General features: G+C 37.1%; 2 protein-coding genes across 5 annotated transcripts in view; one reads left to right on the top strand and one right to left on the bottom strand.

Annotated features, from left to right (window-relative positions):
* The first annotated feature begins 1,104 nt into the window (after positions 1–1,104).
* LOC145779874 (uncharacterized) lies at positions 1,105–7,526 on the top strand. The gene is made up of 3 exons (XM_082591543.1): positions 1,105–1,325; positions 5,233–5,369; positions 5,922–7,526. Exons 1-3 carry the CDS (start codon positions 1,121–1,123, stop codon positions 7,083–7,085), a joined length of 1,506 nt encoding a protein of 501 aa, XP_082447669.1. The 5' UTR covers positions 1,105–1,120; the 3' UTR covers positions 7,086–7,526.
* A 193-nt stretch (positions 7,527–7,719) lies between these two features.
* The window catches only part of LOC145779298 (uncharacterized), a 28,095-nt gene continuing 18,784 nt past the window's right edge, over positions 7,720–17,030 (bottom strand). For all 4 annotated transcript variants that reach the window (XM_082590843.1, XM_082590842.1, XM_082590845.1 and 1 more), the window contains 18 exons: positions 16,380–16,894; positions 16,236–16,296; positions 15,807–15,907; positions 14,842–14,954; positions 14,631–14,727; positions 14,062–14,244; positions 13,458–13,598; positions 13,148–13,237; positions 12,634–12,740; positions 12,163–12,229; positions 11,924–12,085; positions 10,724–10,841; positions 9,922–10,151; positions 9,534–9,653; positions 9,132–9,248; positions 8,895–9,053; positions 8,568–8,665; positions 7,720–8,393 (listed from right to left, as the gene is read on the bottom strand). In XM_082590843.1, the coding sequence (XP_082446969.1) occupies positions 8,180–8,393; positions 8,568–8,665; positions 8,895–9,053; positions 9,132–9,248; positions 9,534–9,653; positions 9,922–10,151; positions 10,724–10,841; positions 11,924–12,085; positions 12,163–12,229; positions 12,634–12,740; positions 13,148–13,237; positions 13,458–13,598; positions 14,062–14,244; positions 14,631–14,727; positions 14,842–14,954; positions 15,807–15,907; positions 16,236–16,296; positions 16,380–16,894 (2,693 nt within the window). In that variant the 3' untranslated portion in view covers positions 7,720–8,179. The remainder of the gene's footprint in view (positions 8,394–8,567; positions 8,666–8,894; positions 9,054–9,131; positions 9,249–9,533; positions 9,654–9,921; positions 10,152–10,723; positions 10,842–11,923; positions 12,086–12,162; positions 12,230–12,633; positions 12,741–13,147; positions 13,238–13,457; positions 13,599–14,061; positions 14,245–14,630; positions 14,728–14,841; positions 14,955–15,806; positions 15,908–16,235; positions 16,297–16,379; positions 16,895–17,030) is intronic.

Raw genomic sequence — 17,030 nt, 5'->3', positions numbered from 1 at the left:
GATTGGCGACGTCACTCTGAAATACTGCAAAAATTTGCTTGCCAGAGGCGAAATTGCATGAAGAAGGCTGCAAAGTCGGTCAACTGAGCACGTGACTACTTTTTTCTCGCATTTTTGCTAGACACGACACGTGGTAACGCCAGCACGCAGAAGCCAGCATCCCAGCAAGCAGCAGTTAGCGAAATTAACGTTTTTGTTGTTGATATATCGTGATCAAATGCTGATTCAACGTTACTACTACAAAGTGTCTAACGCTTAGTGTTAGCTGGGTAGTTATCGGTAGTTTTTACAAGGACTGACAGGAAGAAAGCATATGCTGATTCTGATTTTGACATGTCTTCTGATTCTGACAGCGAAGAAGAGCTTGTTGTCACTGTGTAGCCTAATATTAATACGTCCCCAAGCTTGAACATTTTTACAAACAATAATTTATTCGACTTTTATTTCGTTTTTTCTCCTCTTCTTTGGATTGCTACCTTGTCGTAGTTGAAGAGCTCGTGTGCCTCCATGACCTAGAAGGTGTTTTTGTGCGTATTGTTGCTCTCTTGTGCGTACTGAAATCTGAAAGCCTTTAGTTAGTATCAGTCTAAGCCAAAACACTTATCTTAATACGTCATCAGACAAGTGAAAAGTCGGTAAACTGATCGGACTAGTGAAAAATCGTGCGGGCTAGTGAAAACGGGGAGCAACTAGTCCGATGGGCTATTGAAAAAAAAGTTAAGATCGACCCCTGAATATGTATAATATTTTATTTGAATAAGAACCTTGCAAGGATCTTATTCACTGCGGGTGAGACAGGCTGTTAGAATTGCTATGAGAGTAGCAAAGATCTACATTTGCTTTACCTGTACCGTAACTAATCTTAACAAATCTTAACGCTATAAAAAGAGTGCTCAATGCTTGGCTTTTTTTCTTGGCATTGAGCACTCTTTTTGTAGAGTTAAGATATAATGACTGTTTCCATTTTAGTATGGTAGCCTTCCGTTTAATGATGTGAATGCCTATCAGTGAAATGCTTTTTTGTGTTAATTTTAGGCAAGTGTAGTGCACTGTTCCATAGTTTGACATGTCTGGTGGTAATATTGGTGGTACCGGTAAGTCAGTATATCGGGTGCTGGCTATGTATGTGGACCATGCTCAAAAAGTTGGTAATTACATCAAAGGATCTGTTGACGGAAAAGAAAAGCTAGAAAACTTCCTTAAAGAATATAGTAATTCATCAAAAACAAAGTTTATTATTAGATCTTCATGCAAAAAGTCAAAAGAATATTCACTTAAGGATGGTGGGGGGAACTCAGTCAGCTGTACAAGATATGGTAAAGCAGGTAACTAATAAAGCATTTTAATTTTCTGAAATTTATTGTTTGTATTGTCCATTGTCGTCTTTTGAGTACCATAATCTGACACTGCTTATGATATAGTGTTGTTACTTATATATGTATTTTGTCAAAAAAACTCTATTCTTGTTGAACCGGCATGTAGTTTATAAAGCTTTGCATGGAAATGTTAATGCAAACCAGGGTTGCCAGATACTCAAGCTATAATAAGGCCAAATGCATCATAAAATAAGGCCAAAAAAAGACCAAATTTTTTATTTACTTCTAAGGCTAAATAAACGCTAACAACTTAATTGAAATAATTTTTTGAAAATGCCATTTTACAATCAAATGTGACAGATAATAATTTAGCACTGTCAGAGCATAATGACCGGTTCGTTTGTGTCACGATTTCTTTCTATCTCTTACCAGAAAAAAGACTTGGAAAGGTTCAATGACGTAGTTTAATGGGTCAAACCGAAAAGCAGTCAATTAAATGTCGAATGGTTCTACTAGTGAAATGATAATCTAACTTCTTGAAGGACTTTAACGAACGGCTTCTCAAATAACTCTAATTTCGAACACAATTTATATCAGCACCAATTCTCATCTATATGTTTCTCGGCAGCCGATTTGTAGCAAGAATTGACAGCGATAGACACGTGTTTCGCCCATGAGGCTGGGCTCATCAGTATCGCACCGTATTCTAGCCACAAATTTATTCGACCACCGCTTTACCAGTCAGTTTAACTTCAACTCTCAATCAACAATAATTTCTGCACCAACTACCAATCCACAACCCATAACACAACTCTCATAAGTTAATCAACTCATAATAATCATCATAATAAATTACACCACTATTTATAGAAGGTTTCTCGGTATAGTAACTTTGAGAAGGTTACGCAATATTACATCACTCATTGTTCTGACAATTTGCATAAAATGTAAACAAGCAGAAGCTCAAAGAAGTTTAAAGAATATCACGTGGTGTAGAAGATTCTTACATAATAAATATTTCGCAATCGGACATTTACTGATAAACATCCTTATGACATCATGACAAACGATAATTGGTGATTGAGAAAACAACAGAATGTACGAGGTTCGCATCTTACAGAATGGTCCAGAACTACGTTACATAACAAAGATTCGCAATCCAAGGTTACTTCAGGTCATAACCGATAATAACACATCGCACCAGAATTTTACAATCAAAACAACAACGCTCGTTGAAGACACAAAGCAACCCATCGCGAGGCAATACACATTGATTGTGACAGTTTGCATAATTTGATTAATGAAAAATTACTGTAGTAGCAGATAAACTAGAAACCATTATTACTTCAATTCATGAACAGTGCTATTCGGAACATCTAGCTAAGCAATAAGCATGAATTTGTCTTATTGAGTATATGTACCAGGGATGTCTATAACTACAGGATTGGAAACTATTTTCAGTGCTATACATGACTACAGAAGAATTATTAAAATATAACACTGTTTGTATCAACTAAAGAATGTCTAAATTCAATTTCGCAATAACAATATAAAATATAGCCTTTACTCACATCAAAACTTATTTGATGTATAGAAGTTTAAAACCACGAATCTAAAAAATCAAAAATAAACGAATGGAAAGATTCCCTGTCGTTCTGTAGCATTTTGCGTATTGCAAACCGGATCAGAAGTAAACGTGGAGTGTTCAACAATCAGTGAAATGTGTTGTCGTAGGCTTTTATAATAAACTTATTCACAGACCAACCCAGTATGAAATCAATTACGTTTAAGATGTCATGAGAACTAAAACTAATACTCGGTTTTGAAATTATTTAGCAGCAAACAAAATACGACAAGATTGCACAAATGGAATGCAAACACATCACATTAACAAACAAGGCAAGTGTATAATATACTTTACGGTTTACGGCAGGTGCAACTTAATAGAACCGCCCTGTCCACTGCTAACACATTCTCTACTCTCTACCTATGTCTCTACTCACGAATTAAAATTAAAACGAATATAAGCTAGGCTCTAAGTCAGTGTTTCCCAAACTTTTTTTTAATAGCGCCCCCCTGGACAACAAACAGAGTATCAAACGCCCCCTCGACAAAAAAGTAAAACCAAAGTTATTTTCCATTCAAGTCCAAGTCTAATGAGACAGATGAGGTTGGTGCAATGTCATCAGTCTCTTGACATCGGGCTTCAGTTGCATAGGAACAATCTTAAGTCTCCCTCTATCTAAGTATGTCAAGACGGTTTCTTTTATTATCCAGAAGCGTTGTCACGGCACTGAAAGCACGCTCCACCAAGTTTGAGCCGGGAAAGACTATGATAAAAAATTTGACCCGATTCCACACGTGAGGGTATTTCTCTTTGATTTGGTTCTGTAACCAGAACTATTGGTGCGAGATATTGAACTTCGGTTTGAGTGCAAAATCGCCTTGCAATGTTATCAGTTCCTCCTCAAGAATTCCATGTTTGGAAATATCACAGAATGGGTCGATTATCTAGTCAGAGATTATCTAGTGAGACTCCGCAGCAGTGGCCGAGTGGTTAGCGTGTTGGGATCGCAGTCGAGAGCCTGCATGTTCGACTCCAGCCACCCGCACTTGATGTTGTTTCTCTGGGCAAGAAACTTTACAATAATTGCCTCTACCCAGTGATCGATTTCGAGTAATGGGTAGTACCAAATTTAAGTCATAAGTAGAGTAGACAACCGGAAACAGACATTGCCGTCGGCTGCAGCGTGGGTCAGGTGTACGTCGGAAGGAGTACACCGATGCATGGCGCTCAAGTCCGCTTTCCCGCAATGCAGGGTAAAGATAAAACAAACAAACAACTGAAATACATCATGGAATCGAACTCCCATGTCTTTGTGTACTTCTTGAAGATGATTGCTGTACGTCTCTTCATCAACATCAAATATGCCTCTGTCACTGGTATCAAGTTGATGCAAGCTTGAGATTTGGAAAAATTCTCGTCTAGCCAAATTTTGCTGATAGAACGCGAGCTTATCACTGAACCCAGACAGTGCCGATTTCACCTTGATTAGGTTTACTTCGTTACCGTGAAGGGATAGACTCATTAAATTTGGAAAATATGTCTGACAAGTAGGCGATATCATTTCTCACAACCAAGACGTCATTCGCAAGGCCAGGGTCACAACTCTATGGAAATTCCACGACCGTTTCAAACAGCGATTAAAATCGTGCAAGGCAATTTCCCTTGGAAAGCCATCGTACTTCGGTGTGGAGTAGTAAGCGCTCAAAAGATCGGGTTTGCATATTCGCAGTGCTTCAAAGTAAGTCATGTGTTACGACCTCAACAAACTTGTAGGGCACTGCGAAGCGACGTTGCCAACATAATTGCATGACAAAAATCCTTTGCAAACTTTTTCTTGTAACTGCCCTGGTTTACTCTTAGCGCCCCCCAATCGCCCACTTTATAGCCAGCGCCCCCTTCATGGTCGCAAACGCCCCCAGGGGGGCGCTGGCGCCCGCTTTGGGAACCGCTGCTCTAAGTGATAAGTGATACTTTTATATTACAATTGAATTTCCTTAAAATAATACTTTCTAAACCGGTCAAAACTTGCAGCCATAAAAAGGGCCAAATAAGGCCAGATTTTCTGGCCTTATTTGCATCAATTTTTTTAGGCCAACTGCCGTTTAAAAAGGCCAGTTTTCTGGAATTTGGCCTAAAAAAAGGCCATCTGGCAACCCTGATGCAAACATGATGTCTTTCCCTATTAATATATGCTTCTGTAATTTATTGCGTTTAGAAATTAGGGGTCAATTTAGTGATAATAATATGAACTCTATAGAGTTAGAATATTGTGATCATCAAATCCATCCTTTCAATTACATTCTACTCTAGTGGTTTCTATTCAGTGTAATATTTTTACTTTCATTGCAGATAGAATTTACTGGGAGTTCAACAATAGAAATCTTGTTGTTCCTTTTACTGGTACTCCATTTGTTACCAATAGTTCTCAAGTTAAACACTGCCAACATGGAGCTCAATATTACAAGTTGAAAGCTGAAAAAACGCAAGTACGTTTGAGTAGACTTTTGTTTGTTGCTGTATTGCCTGTTAAGAAAAACAACAGTACCAAAATAACCCTTTTGAAATGGAAATCATTTTTAATAACTAGTATTTTAACAACATTTCGAAGATTTAATTAGGTCCAGTTGCTATGGTTATGGTTTTGAATCTTTATCCTCGAACTGATTATTCCAGGTAGTTTCGCATACTTGTAGAGTAGAGGCTTTTGACCCAGGGCCGGTTACCGAGATTGACAGAGTGAAGTTTCCAATTGTTGAAGTGTTGCCGGGAAATTATTCCATCCACTAGGTTCCGCTAAACGGAAAGCAGCCCTTAGAATGCGTTGCTCAAGCACAAACAGCGCCGAGAGTCGAAGCAGCGCCGCTTGATCTTGAAGTTTCTTCGTTCACGAAGTCACGCGCTAACCAACTGAGCTATCGGGGCGAACTTTTGCTAATCAATTGAGTTATGCCCATAGTTACTGGTATTTATAACCAAAGGCTGCTTTATGCTTTACCGTTACAATTTTATTTGAATTGATTCGTTTATTGGTTTTGCAGATGCACTTTCAAAACAATGATTGTCTCTGGAACACAGAGCCCTCAGTGACTTTTAGTGAAAAACAAACACAACAGCCAGAAACTAGGCGAAGAAGAATAAAACCAACAAAAAAGCGAAATTGTCCCGCACACATGTATATCCGTGAAGTGGTTTTATTTCCGGAATATTCATTACCTTCTGAAGTTTACAATGCTTCCAAACATATTCTTAGAAAAGAAAAAGCCAATTTAATAAACCAGTTAAAAGATGCCATGCATACCGGAAACATCAGAACTGTCCATCGTTATTTTTTAAATATTCCACTCCCAGAAGCTCATGCCGACCACCCAGTGGATGCTAATGCTCCTCATCCTGTTCGTGTCATGGATCCGTTGGTTAGAAACAAGATCGACGAGCTTTTGACGATCGGCTACTATGAGTTAAGGCACATACAGCTGATAATCCATGACTTTGTCCGAGAAATGCTCATAAGAAATGGCCTACCCTACGACGGCAGCGATGCGTATCCAACAGAGCAAGAGATAAACGATTACATATATTTGTCTACCATCACTGGTCCAGCGGTTGTTGAAGTTCAAACCAAGGAAGATGCGAGCACTAATCGCATAATCAACGAGAGGTTATCAATCCAAGAAGACATAAAGAAAAGCATACAAGAGCTCTCGACATTGATTCACTCATGCACCGATGAAGATATTCTCAACAAAGCCGAAAAACAGATGAAAAAAATGATAAGCAAAGTTAAAAACTCTAACCCCAGCATAGTTCAAAGCCAGCTACGCAAACGCCCGCTTAGCTTTGACGAAAACCCGTCTAAGAAGGCATGCGTTCAAAACACAGGTTCGTCTTTGCCTAGCACAAGTGGCTGTATGTTTGAAGAATCACTAGGCGATGGCCTCCAGTGTAAAGACATCCCTGACTGCACGAACTTAACAGAAAGCATGCTTCTGGCAAACAATCATGATCTAAATGCTCCTTCGTTGCCTTCTGACGTGCAAAATGAACAAAGTATTTTAACAAGTTTTAACAGGTTAATGGAATCCGATCATGATATCTTGCCATCTTTAGTTGATCATGTCGTATGCTCTAATTCTTCGTTTCACCAAGGAGGAATTACTGGACCGTCTGGTATAACACATTTGAATAATTTCAATGGTATATGATACGTAGTGTATAATTTACGGTGTTTTATCATTTAGTCGTGTTTCATTCGCTTGTATTGATAAAATAAAAATTTTGGATCTCTACGTTTTTTTTATCATACTGTGCTAGATTTTGCACGGAAAACATTACAGCTGATGTTGTAGATTTATTTTACCAATTGTTATTGAACGGATTGTAAAAAATGAAGCCGACTTATTAGGCTACTAATGTTGTGTTCTTTGCGACTTATTTTCTTGTTTAATTTCCACATTGAATCGAAACAAGAAAAAAACTAACATTACCGGTATTAGGTTTTTGATGTTGTTCACAGTAAGGTTAAATTTTCTTTAAGCTGATGATATTGCTTGTGCTTGAATTTAGAAAAGCCTTTATGTGTATTGCTTTAATATTATTGACGTAGCACGTTCACCACTAACTCGCATAAAATGTATTGTCGTTGATTGACTGCTGTGATACTTCTGCAAGCTTGTGACAATCGAGGCGTTAATGCTAACGACGATTACATTTCAGTCAAAACCTGAAAACCATCGTTGGGAAATAAAAACTGACTTTCCGTAGGCTCGAGATGACGTTGAAAGAAGGGCAACTTGCCAGCTGTGGTTAAATATTTCCTGCCGACAACAGACTTTTCAATTGTCAAAACACTTTGTAATTGAACACCAAGACGTTGCAAACTACTCAACACAAACAAACATTAAATTTTAAGGTTATTGTCAAGAACAACCATCACAACATAAATATCTATCATTTTGATAAAATATAAACAGAAAAAAAACATGGTGAAATAAAATGTTCAACAACCATTAAAAAACACTGATTAAAAACGTTAAAACGCAATCAAATAACACCAACAGCAAGTACAATGCAGAATATTTGTCATTCGATATCTTTTGAAATAAACTTTAGAAAATCAAAACACTGTTTCTTTCAAACCGACTTGTGTCCGTCGATTGATTTTGGAAAGCCTAAGATTTTACTCTTTTTTTTTTTAATTAAAGAAGGCTCCATCAGCCATATTTGGCTGCTTCTGATGCAGGTAGATTCCACAAGAACAAAGGCAAAAACAGAAAATGAAATCAGACGTGACATTAGGTTACAATACGAGCTCTTTACTTTTCGCCGTCTCGTCGATCACTTGAAACGGCGCAGTTGAGACCAGCCGGCGACTAGAAGAGCCACTGGTCGGCGACGTCACAAACCAATCCATCTTCTCAGTGGAATTATTTGGATCGGAAAACAAGTCCGATCTGTCCAGAAGCCGCAGCAGGTCGTGTTCACTAATGGCACTTTCTTTGCTTTCTGCCACGCTGAAGAATAAAGTTATCATGTAAACTCAGATGTGGGCAGAGTTAGTGCGACACTGAAAAGGTCGAAAATTTATCCTCCGCTTTATCCGTCAGGTTATAAACGCTAAGTTTAGCAATGACGATAAAACATAAAAAAAAAAACTTTCAAGCAAGAACTATTATAAAAAAACCTACTTTACGTGTTCATTTGATTCCAGCAAAGTCAACAGTTCATCAGGGGTAACAACTTTACAATTTCGTAGTTCCTTTTCCAAATTTCCTTTAAACTTTTTCTGAAAAAGAAAAATTTATCAATTACTTGGTGTGTCAGAAATAATGCATTGAGCAGACCTGTAGCCCAGCAATTTTTTTCCGAAACACTAAATGCTTTCTATGTTTCTTGGCAGACGATTGTAGCCTAGTAGGAATTGACAACGATAGACGCTCCTTTCTATATAAATGATTTCTTTAGTCTATGAAATGGGAATGAATACGATGAATAAAAAAGGTGCCTATAGTAACCTGATGAATGATCATCTTTTCCAATTTTCGTTTCATGGCAGCTCTTTCCACAATCTGTTGGTCAATGGTTCCCATGGTGACCAATCTGTATACGAGCACAGGTTTCTTCTGACCGATTCTATGACAACGATCTTGGGCTTGCAAATCGCTTTGAGGATTCTGAAACCATGACAAAGAATAAGAATGGTGGATCTGCTTCAAGTGTTTCAATGGAAAAGATGTCTTTTTCATATTTACCCAATCAGAATCATAAATAATGACAGTGTCCGCTCCGGTTAAATTGATTCCAAGACCCCCAGCTCTAGTTGACAATAAAAAGATAAAGATTTCCACGTCTTCGTTGAACTCCTTGATCTGAAAGCGATGATAATAAAAGAAATAAACAGTAAAAGATCATAAATTACCCTAGTTTAATAAAAAAAAAAAAAAATGTAAATACTGAACTCATGTTCAACAAAATTCATCTGCAAATGAGTTTAGTATCTACACTTTGAACTCATTTAACCACCCGTTCCAATCATTTTGCTCATAATAAATTTAGATTTAAACATGAGACGATGGCATGTTATCACTTCGATCTCGAATGTGCTCATCCAGTTAACCGTCGTCCTATACTGTATTTGTAAGCTGGAGTCTTACATATTTGAAACGATCATCGCACTTGGTTGATCCATCCAATCTTACAAACCGATACTCCCGAAGCTGGCAATAATCCTCGAGTACGTCCAGCATGGAAGTCATCTGACTGAACAGAAGAACCTGTTCATGCAAATAAGTGGGGTTATGTTTGTCGACACAAGATATAACTATAATGTCCCAGATGAGGTCTAGGCTGCTTTATAACACAACAGCAACTTAAATGTTTTCTTGCAGAGACGCCTGCTCGATCGATTTCTATTCGGCCTCAAATAACTTATATTCTGGTTGAAATTTCCTTTTTTTTTTACTTATTCTGAGATTGCTGAGCTTGTAAACTTGAAATTAGGTTGAGTTTTTCTTAAGTTTACATCCACGTTTTCTTGCTCACCTTGTGGCCTTGGCTTTTCAATGTAGGCAACATACGATCTAACAGCATCATTTTTCCGCAAGTTAACACGATATCTTCATCGACGCGAAATTCGTCGCTGCCAGGAACCAGTGGATATTGCACGAGGTAGGGATGATTGCAGCACTTGCGCAGTTGCATCATCATATTGTTCAGTGTAATGTTAATGGCAAAATCATTCAAATCAACGTTGTACCTTTTCTTCAGGTATTCTGTTATATGCAGAAGTAAAAGATAGGAATTGTGAAGCATGCTTACTGCTTAGCCTCTGTACAAAACTAAACTAAAATTACATTTTTCAAACATTCATAAAAAAATTTAAAACAAGTCAAAATCATCCAATTCATTGACTGAAACGGGATAAAATATGATTCAGCTAAGATAAAGATTCTCTAACATTTGGTTACTCTATAATTGTACTACTTTTAGCTACGTAGCATACTACGCTTTCCTTGAATCAATAGTCTATGTGTGGTGTACCCCTTAAAAACAGCAAATAAAGTATTAACTGTTTTAATCATCCAATGTGATACGTGAGGTTGGCGTTGCTTCACAAGTAAATCGATTCTGAGTAAGTGTCACAACTCGAAATTTGGAACGAAAAATCGTGAAAGTGCCAATACGACAAACATTTTTGCGTTCCACGGGAGGTAGGCTAGGCGTACCCAGCTTTAGAACCTGTGAGTTACGCAATACAGCAAGCTATGTTAATATGACTTACGGCTGAAAAAGAAATCGTGAAATTTACAAACACACGGTAGATATAGAATGTGATTTCACAAACCAGTTTGTTTGCTTCTGCTCAGTTTTCTAGATGCTCTATTATCTTTTCCATCAGCCATTTCTTGACTATTGGATGGTCGACTATCAGGATGGGCAACACCGGGAGTGACGTTGTAGTACTGAAGATACAAAACTATGTTGATGAAAATTTAACCGACATTTTTCGTAAAATTTAACACAACTTAAACACTGTTTAGATTCTTCTTCTTTTGTTGTCGCACTTGATTCCAAGCTCTGTATCTAGTTGAGAAAGAAATGTACTTGTTGCATAATATTGATTTCATTCGCTGAAAAGTAGTTTTTGCTTGAGCAATACGTACAGTATATTGAACTGCTTATCATCTTTGCTCCAAGTTTATTGTTGTCCCAAGATATCGAAAACTTTTTACTTGTTTTATAACTTAGTTGTTCCATTCATTTTAATTTGACAGATTGGAATTTCACTTTCTTTTTTCTTTGTGATTACCATCGTTTTCTTTTCATTCATTTCCATTCCAAATTCTTTACTTCTTTCATTTAATTTGTTCAAAAATTTTTGTAGTGTTGCTTCCGAATCAGCCTCTAAAACAGTGTCATCAGCATACCTCAGGTTATTAAAGTTAGTTCCCCTAACATTTAAATTTACGCCAGCTTCATCTTCAAGACATCAGAGGATGATCTCACTATATAATGAAAAAAGGTTTGGGGAGAGCACACATCCTTGTCTAACGCCTCTCTTGATTGATATCCAATAATTAAAGTAAAGGTTTTGAATAATACGTAGATCTTTATCGTCAATTACAATGTTATTTAGCATCTCCAGTAATTGGTTTCACTCGGTTGAAAGTTTTTTTTTATAATCAATGCAATCGATGTACAGAACTTTATTTCAATTGATCTTTGTGGGATATTTTTTGTGCGATCTGTTTAGGTTAGAAATGAAAAACAAACATACACTAGAAAAAAGAAATACAAGCTAAGTTGGCTGATGGTCGGTTTATTTCAATATAAATGGATATAAATCAAACTGCTTAGAGAATCCACAACCCCAGTAGGCGTTAAAAACAAAAAAGTCCAAAACCATGGCTTGACGTTTCCATTAATGATGAGCAGTCATCCTCTTCACCAAACTCTACGAGGTAGTGGGGTAACTGAGTGAACAAACAATGTAACCTACTTCAAATGCTTAACAGAGAAAACAATTCAAATATGAAGACTTTACCTCTTTGTTGGTAACAAGTTGAACAATGGAACGATCGACAGTTGCTCTGTAATATTTATCCTGCAAGGAAGCAAGAGGAGCCATGACAAGGACTTCCCGTTTACGAGGAATTTTTACTTCCACATCTGCTTTAACCCGACGCAGAAGAAATGGAGTTAGCACCTAAAAAAGAACGTAGTGTCAAGTAAGTCAACAAGAGAATTTATTGGTATCGCCGCATCGGGATATATGATAAATACCTGATGAAGAATTGACAAAATCTTTTCATTGGTTTGTATGCAATCGACATCAAACCAAGATTCGAATCTGCAAAACAAAGCCTTCGTCACAACTGCCTTTTAATATTTGAAATTGGCCATGTTGTTTACTCTAAAGTGACGTCATGAAAATGGTTAAAATGTAGTTTGTAGCGTCAGATAAGCTGTCCTCAGCAGAAGGTTTGAACCAGTGACACAAGAAGTTGAATTGACTACCACTGCTAAACTGTTGCTGTCACAAAACTACACAACCATTGGGTGCCTCTGAATGTGAACCAAGTAGAGCTGGCCTAGAAATTGACTGATTAACTCACAGTCCACACGCTGAGGTTAAATCGTTGTCGTTTCACTTTGTTATTTTTTATATGTAAGGCCTGAGATTTACTGATTGAGCTAGAAAGACAGACCGATCATTTTGTAAGTAATGTTGTAAATGGCAGCTTGAAAACTTACGCCCGAATATCATCGAACACTTCCGGAAGGAGAAAATTGAGAAGCGACCACAATTCCGAGAGGTTGTTTTGGAGAGGAGTTCCAGTCAACATCAACTTAGCACTCGCCTGGGCACGTTAGTAATAACATTAAAGTTAATGGAAAGGTGTCACTTAGTCACGTAAATTTTTTACGAAATAAGCTTCGTAAATAGTACTCAAAAATGTGTTGAATCTGTTATCGAATATTGATGCGTCAAGAACTGACCAAGCGTGTATTGCCACATTAAATAAAACATGTTGTGTGACGTTTTGAAATTAATGCACATTAATACGGAGCTGATATTAAAAACATCATTCTGTACGAACAATTTACAAAATTCACTTTTTTCCTTACTTTAATTGGCGGTTAAGAAAATGTAACATAATGTAGACGTTTAGAGTCGTTAAAATGTTGTACATATTATAATAAAGTTAAGCATTTTTCAGTATTAGGCAAATCAACATGGTACTATACTGAAGAATTTCATCCATACTGTTAAGCTTTTTAATTCTTGGAACGTCTTGCTTTTCAAGTTTTTCACCCGATGGCCTTCGTCCAAAACAAGGTAACTCCAACAATAACTCTAAAACGTAAATTCAGTAGATATTGAAAATTTAATTAATCATCTTCAAATCTGTTATCTGTAGCATTCAAAGTAGCAAACCAGTGTCAAAATACGCATTTTTGCTTGTGACATAAACCAATCTCCAGATAGCAAATCAGTAGTTTTTTACATTGATTTGACGTCTGTAGACGTTAAAAATGTAAAAAATGGTTGATTTGCTGTCTGTGTAGGTACTTACAGAAAAAGCGAGTTTATCGCGCATCAAAATGTCGTACGAAGTGATCAGCACAAGCGGTTCAGCCTTGCGGACTTGCTCGGAAAAACACTGCAACAGATGGATCCTCTCTGGTGATGTCCCATGGTAGAGTAGCAGCGTTATCTACGGAAGAAGTGTTTTTATTAATATTAGCTGAGTATAAAAAAAATGCTGTTGCCACAGAGCTATGGAGCTGTAGTAAAAACCAGGGCAGTGGGGTCGGAGTTGGTCAGTTATAAACCGAGGAGTCGGAGTCGTATAGTTTTGCCCGACTTCACAACAGTGGAAAAACGTGGTAATTTTCTTTCTTCATCTGCTGCACTATGGTTAGTGATGATTTTTAATTGCATCACACAACAATTGACATATAGCCTAGATACATACAAACAAAGAAAAACAAGATCGAGCGACCACGGTTTGGTTTATCAACGCTGTACAAATAGGTTACGTCGACATTACAGAAGAATAAGAAGTTTTGAATTCATCTAAGCTAACTGATAAACATCCAAACGTAAGATGACATTCAGTGATTGTAGCTACGCAAAGTAGACAGGATGCAGTAAAACTCGTAACTGATGCAACATACTTTTGGAGCAAATCGCTTTATTTCCGAAAACCAGTTGTTGAGAGTAGAAGTGGGCGCGCAAACAAGAAAAGGGCCTTTGACCCCAGACTGGACAAGCTTGCAGATTATTGCGATGGTTTGCACAGTTTTCCCAAGCCCCATCTCATCAGCAAGAATACCACTTTCGCCATTCTCGAACAAAATCTGATCATGAATACGAACCAGAAAGAAAACTTTGTTTAATCAACGTGAAATAATTTCAATTTAACAAAGGAGTTTTAAGGCGTAAACAAAATCTTTTTGACGGTATAAGTCTGGGCCTAGAGTTTTAATGAATATTGCTTCTAGTGGTGCAAGGTGAAACGAAAAACGGCCTTTGGCAAGAAAGGAGAACATTGCGAGCGTAAAGTTCACTGTAGGTGCAATACATTCTTTGTTGTCAAGCCGGTGTTATCCATTTGCAGTCACTGGATATGTTTTTGAAATTATCTATTACTTTCCAGATTGATTTATTTCTATTTTTTACATCACAGTACTCATTAAGGTTTTGTCCACACAATTCCCAATAGGCCGTTAAAATAACAATTCACCTTTAACCACTGAAATCCTGTAATCTGGTAGTCTCTCAACGCACCACCAGTTAGATAACGCGGCTGTGCAGGGTCAACAGCGGTCCCGTTGTAATGCCTGCGACAACAAACTTTGTAGTGTGATACGTTGATTGCGTAGCAACAGCACGGTTTAATTTATTGACTGGAAACGATCACAACCAGGAAGAAAAACGTAGACTCGTCATATTACCTAACGCCGCCGATGACTTCCATTGAACTGCTGACGCACTTGATGTCACATTTGTAAAACTTTTTCGACAAAAGTTCTTCAACATCAATATCAGATGGTCCGACCTCCCCTTCCTGCAAGGATTACATAGTATGATTAAAAAAAACAGTTGACAAACTATTGGCCGGATTCAAACAATTTTCAATCTCTTTCAAAGCAACGTATGAGGTTGGGTTTATGAGAAAAACTTGAAACTGCAAAGATATGTGAAAAAAAAGTATTTTGAAATCTATTCATGCCTATAAATCAATGATAAACGCCTTTCAATGAGGTCAAATGACAATTTTATTTAATATTCATCACCACAACTGCTAACAGTTAGGTTTCTAGGGACAGGGTACAATGCATTCACGCGAAACTTGTACAGCGCTTATGAACCAAGTAAGTAAAAATATCCGAATATGTGCAAAACGATGTAAGTGGTTCGAGAACCAATCGTTATTTGGGCAAATATTCTTAGTGATCAAACAAACTAGAACTAGAATAAGAGCAAAACTATTTTTTGGTTGAAATAAAAACAACCTTTGAAGAACATTGCTACTGTTACATTTCTAACTTGTCATGTCTATACGGCTGCACACCATTACTGTACTTTCCTTTTGTTGTATAATGACGTTAAGCAATTTCTACTTTGCATAATGCATAGGCTAGTCTAACATTCATCTCCTTTGGTCTTTCGTGTACTTTGCGCTTTAGTTCTCTAATTACGTTTTAGAAAGATTGTCTGAATATCACAAATTCTCCTGTTTTGATTAACATTCAGAGTTTTTGTTTTGCGCACTTTAAATTGCGTTATCTATTTTGATTGTACGCTGCTCATTTTGGCTTGATCTAACGTCGTTGCTAAAGAAACACGTAGTTTTAAGACTTTCCCAGGTGGAAACACAACACCCTTAGAATATGATCTACTCAGTCATATTCAAAACCTCTGAGTCGCTCTTTTCACATTTCTTCTCCGTCTTATCTCCTTTTCTGTCAGCTTTATCAGTTGAATCCTCCTCACGCTCTTCCTCTGATGCACGATAGTCTTTGTAAAATTGCACAATAGTTTTACTTTTTTTCCTCCAATAGTACAGCATATTTCTACGCGTTTCCGTTATTAGATTCAAAAAGCTTTGCTTAGTCTAATTGCACAATAGTAAAAAAAAAACTTGAAAATTTATGGTTTTGCGTAGTTTGTAACATAATACAAGGTGCTTACAATACAAAACAACAAAAATATATATACAACAGAACAAACTTACTGTAATTCAAGCCAATTATTTCCTTAGAGTTGCATTCACAATAATGATTGATGAAGCTAATATAAATATTAAAGTATGTAATGTTATACTTAGTTGAAATTAATAGCTTACCCTCATCAGATTCACGCTTTTTAGGAGTTTTATTTTGAATGCGAGATCTCTTCTTCAGTGGCTGCAAAATTACAATAACTAATTTAATTTTTTGTCACGCATATTTCAATTCATGTAATAACTTATAAATTTTAACTGTCTCACCTTTTGCTGAATTTCTAATTCATCTTCTGAGCCGGAACTAACTTCACAGTACGATTTTCTTAAAGTGGTTTTCCTGCACGATCTCCTTGTCGGTGCTGAAGGGATTTCGATTTCATCAACGTCCTCCTCCTCCTCTTCTTCTTCAGATTCAGTGTCCTGGTTTGCTCTGCGTCTTGATGCGACATTTCGGATTTTCACTTTAAACTTCGGTGAATTTATTTCCTTTAGACCATTCGATTCCTTTGCAGGACAATTATCAAGATTTTCTTTGTTATTTTTTAACACCGTTGCCTCGGACTTCATCGCCTTTTCTTTTTTCGCAGTTGCAGCTGCTGCTTGTACCACGAGCTCACTGAAAGCTTGGTTGCTGGCAATGGTTTCCTTTAAAGCTGATTTGAGACTTTCCATTCCAGTTGGCAAATTAGTATCTTCAACATCGTCATCATCATCAGACAAGTTGTCACTTTCATTTTTATCTACAGAAGATTGAGAATACTGCTTTTCGTTACAGACATCTGCACAAAGAAAAGGAATAAAAGCTTAAACATATAAATTGGTGCTCGTCCGACGTTATAGACTTGATGTTTATCAAGCTTAGCTCAGGCATTCAATTTCTAATATAACAGCTGAAATATATACATTTTGCTACTT

The sequence above is a fragment of the Aplidium turbinatum genome, chromosome 11 (assembly GCF_918807975.1).
Source record: "Aplidium turbinatum chromosome 11, kaAplTurb1.1, whole genome shotgun sequence".
In the NCBI taxonomy this organism is placed as follows: Eukaryota; Metazoa; Chordata; class Ascidiacea; order Aplousobranchia; family Polyclinidae; genus Aplidium; species Aplidium turbinatum.
The sequence above is the reverse complement of the archived record's forward strand: the minus strand, read 5'-3'. Positions and strand labels throughout refer to the sequence as shown.

What these genes read in the sequence shown, in the direction of transcription:
- LOC145779874 (XM_082591543.1), top strand. Translation starts at nt 1,121, where the DNA reads ATGTATGTGGACCATGCTCAAAAAGTTGGTAATTACATCAAAGGATCT. An exon ending in TACAAGATATGGTAAAGCAG is followed by an intron (nt 1,326 to 5,232) that starts GTAACTAATAAA and finishes CTTTCATTGCAG; the next exon opens with ATAGAATTTACTGGGAGTTC. An exon ending in TGAAAGCTGAAAAAACGCAA is followed by an intron (nt 5,370 to 5,921) that starts GTACGTTTGAGT and finishes TTGGTTTTGCAG; the next exon opens with ATGCACTTTCAAAACAATGA.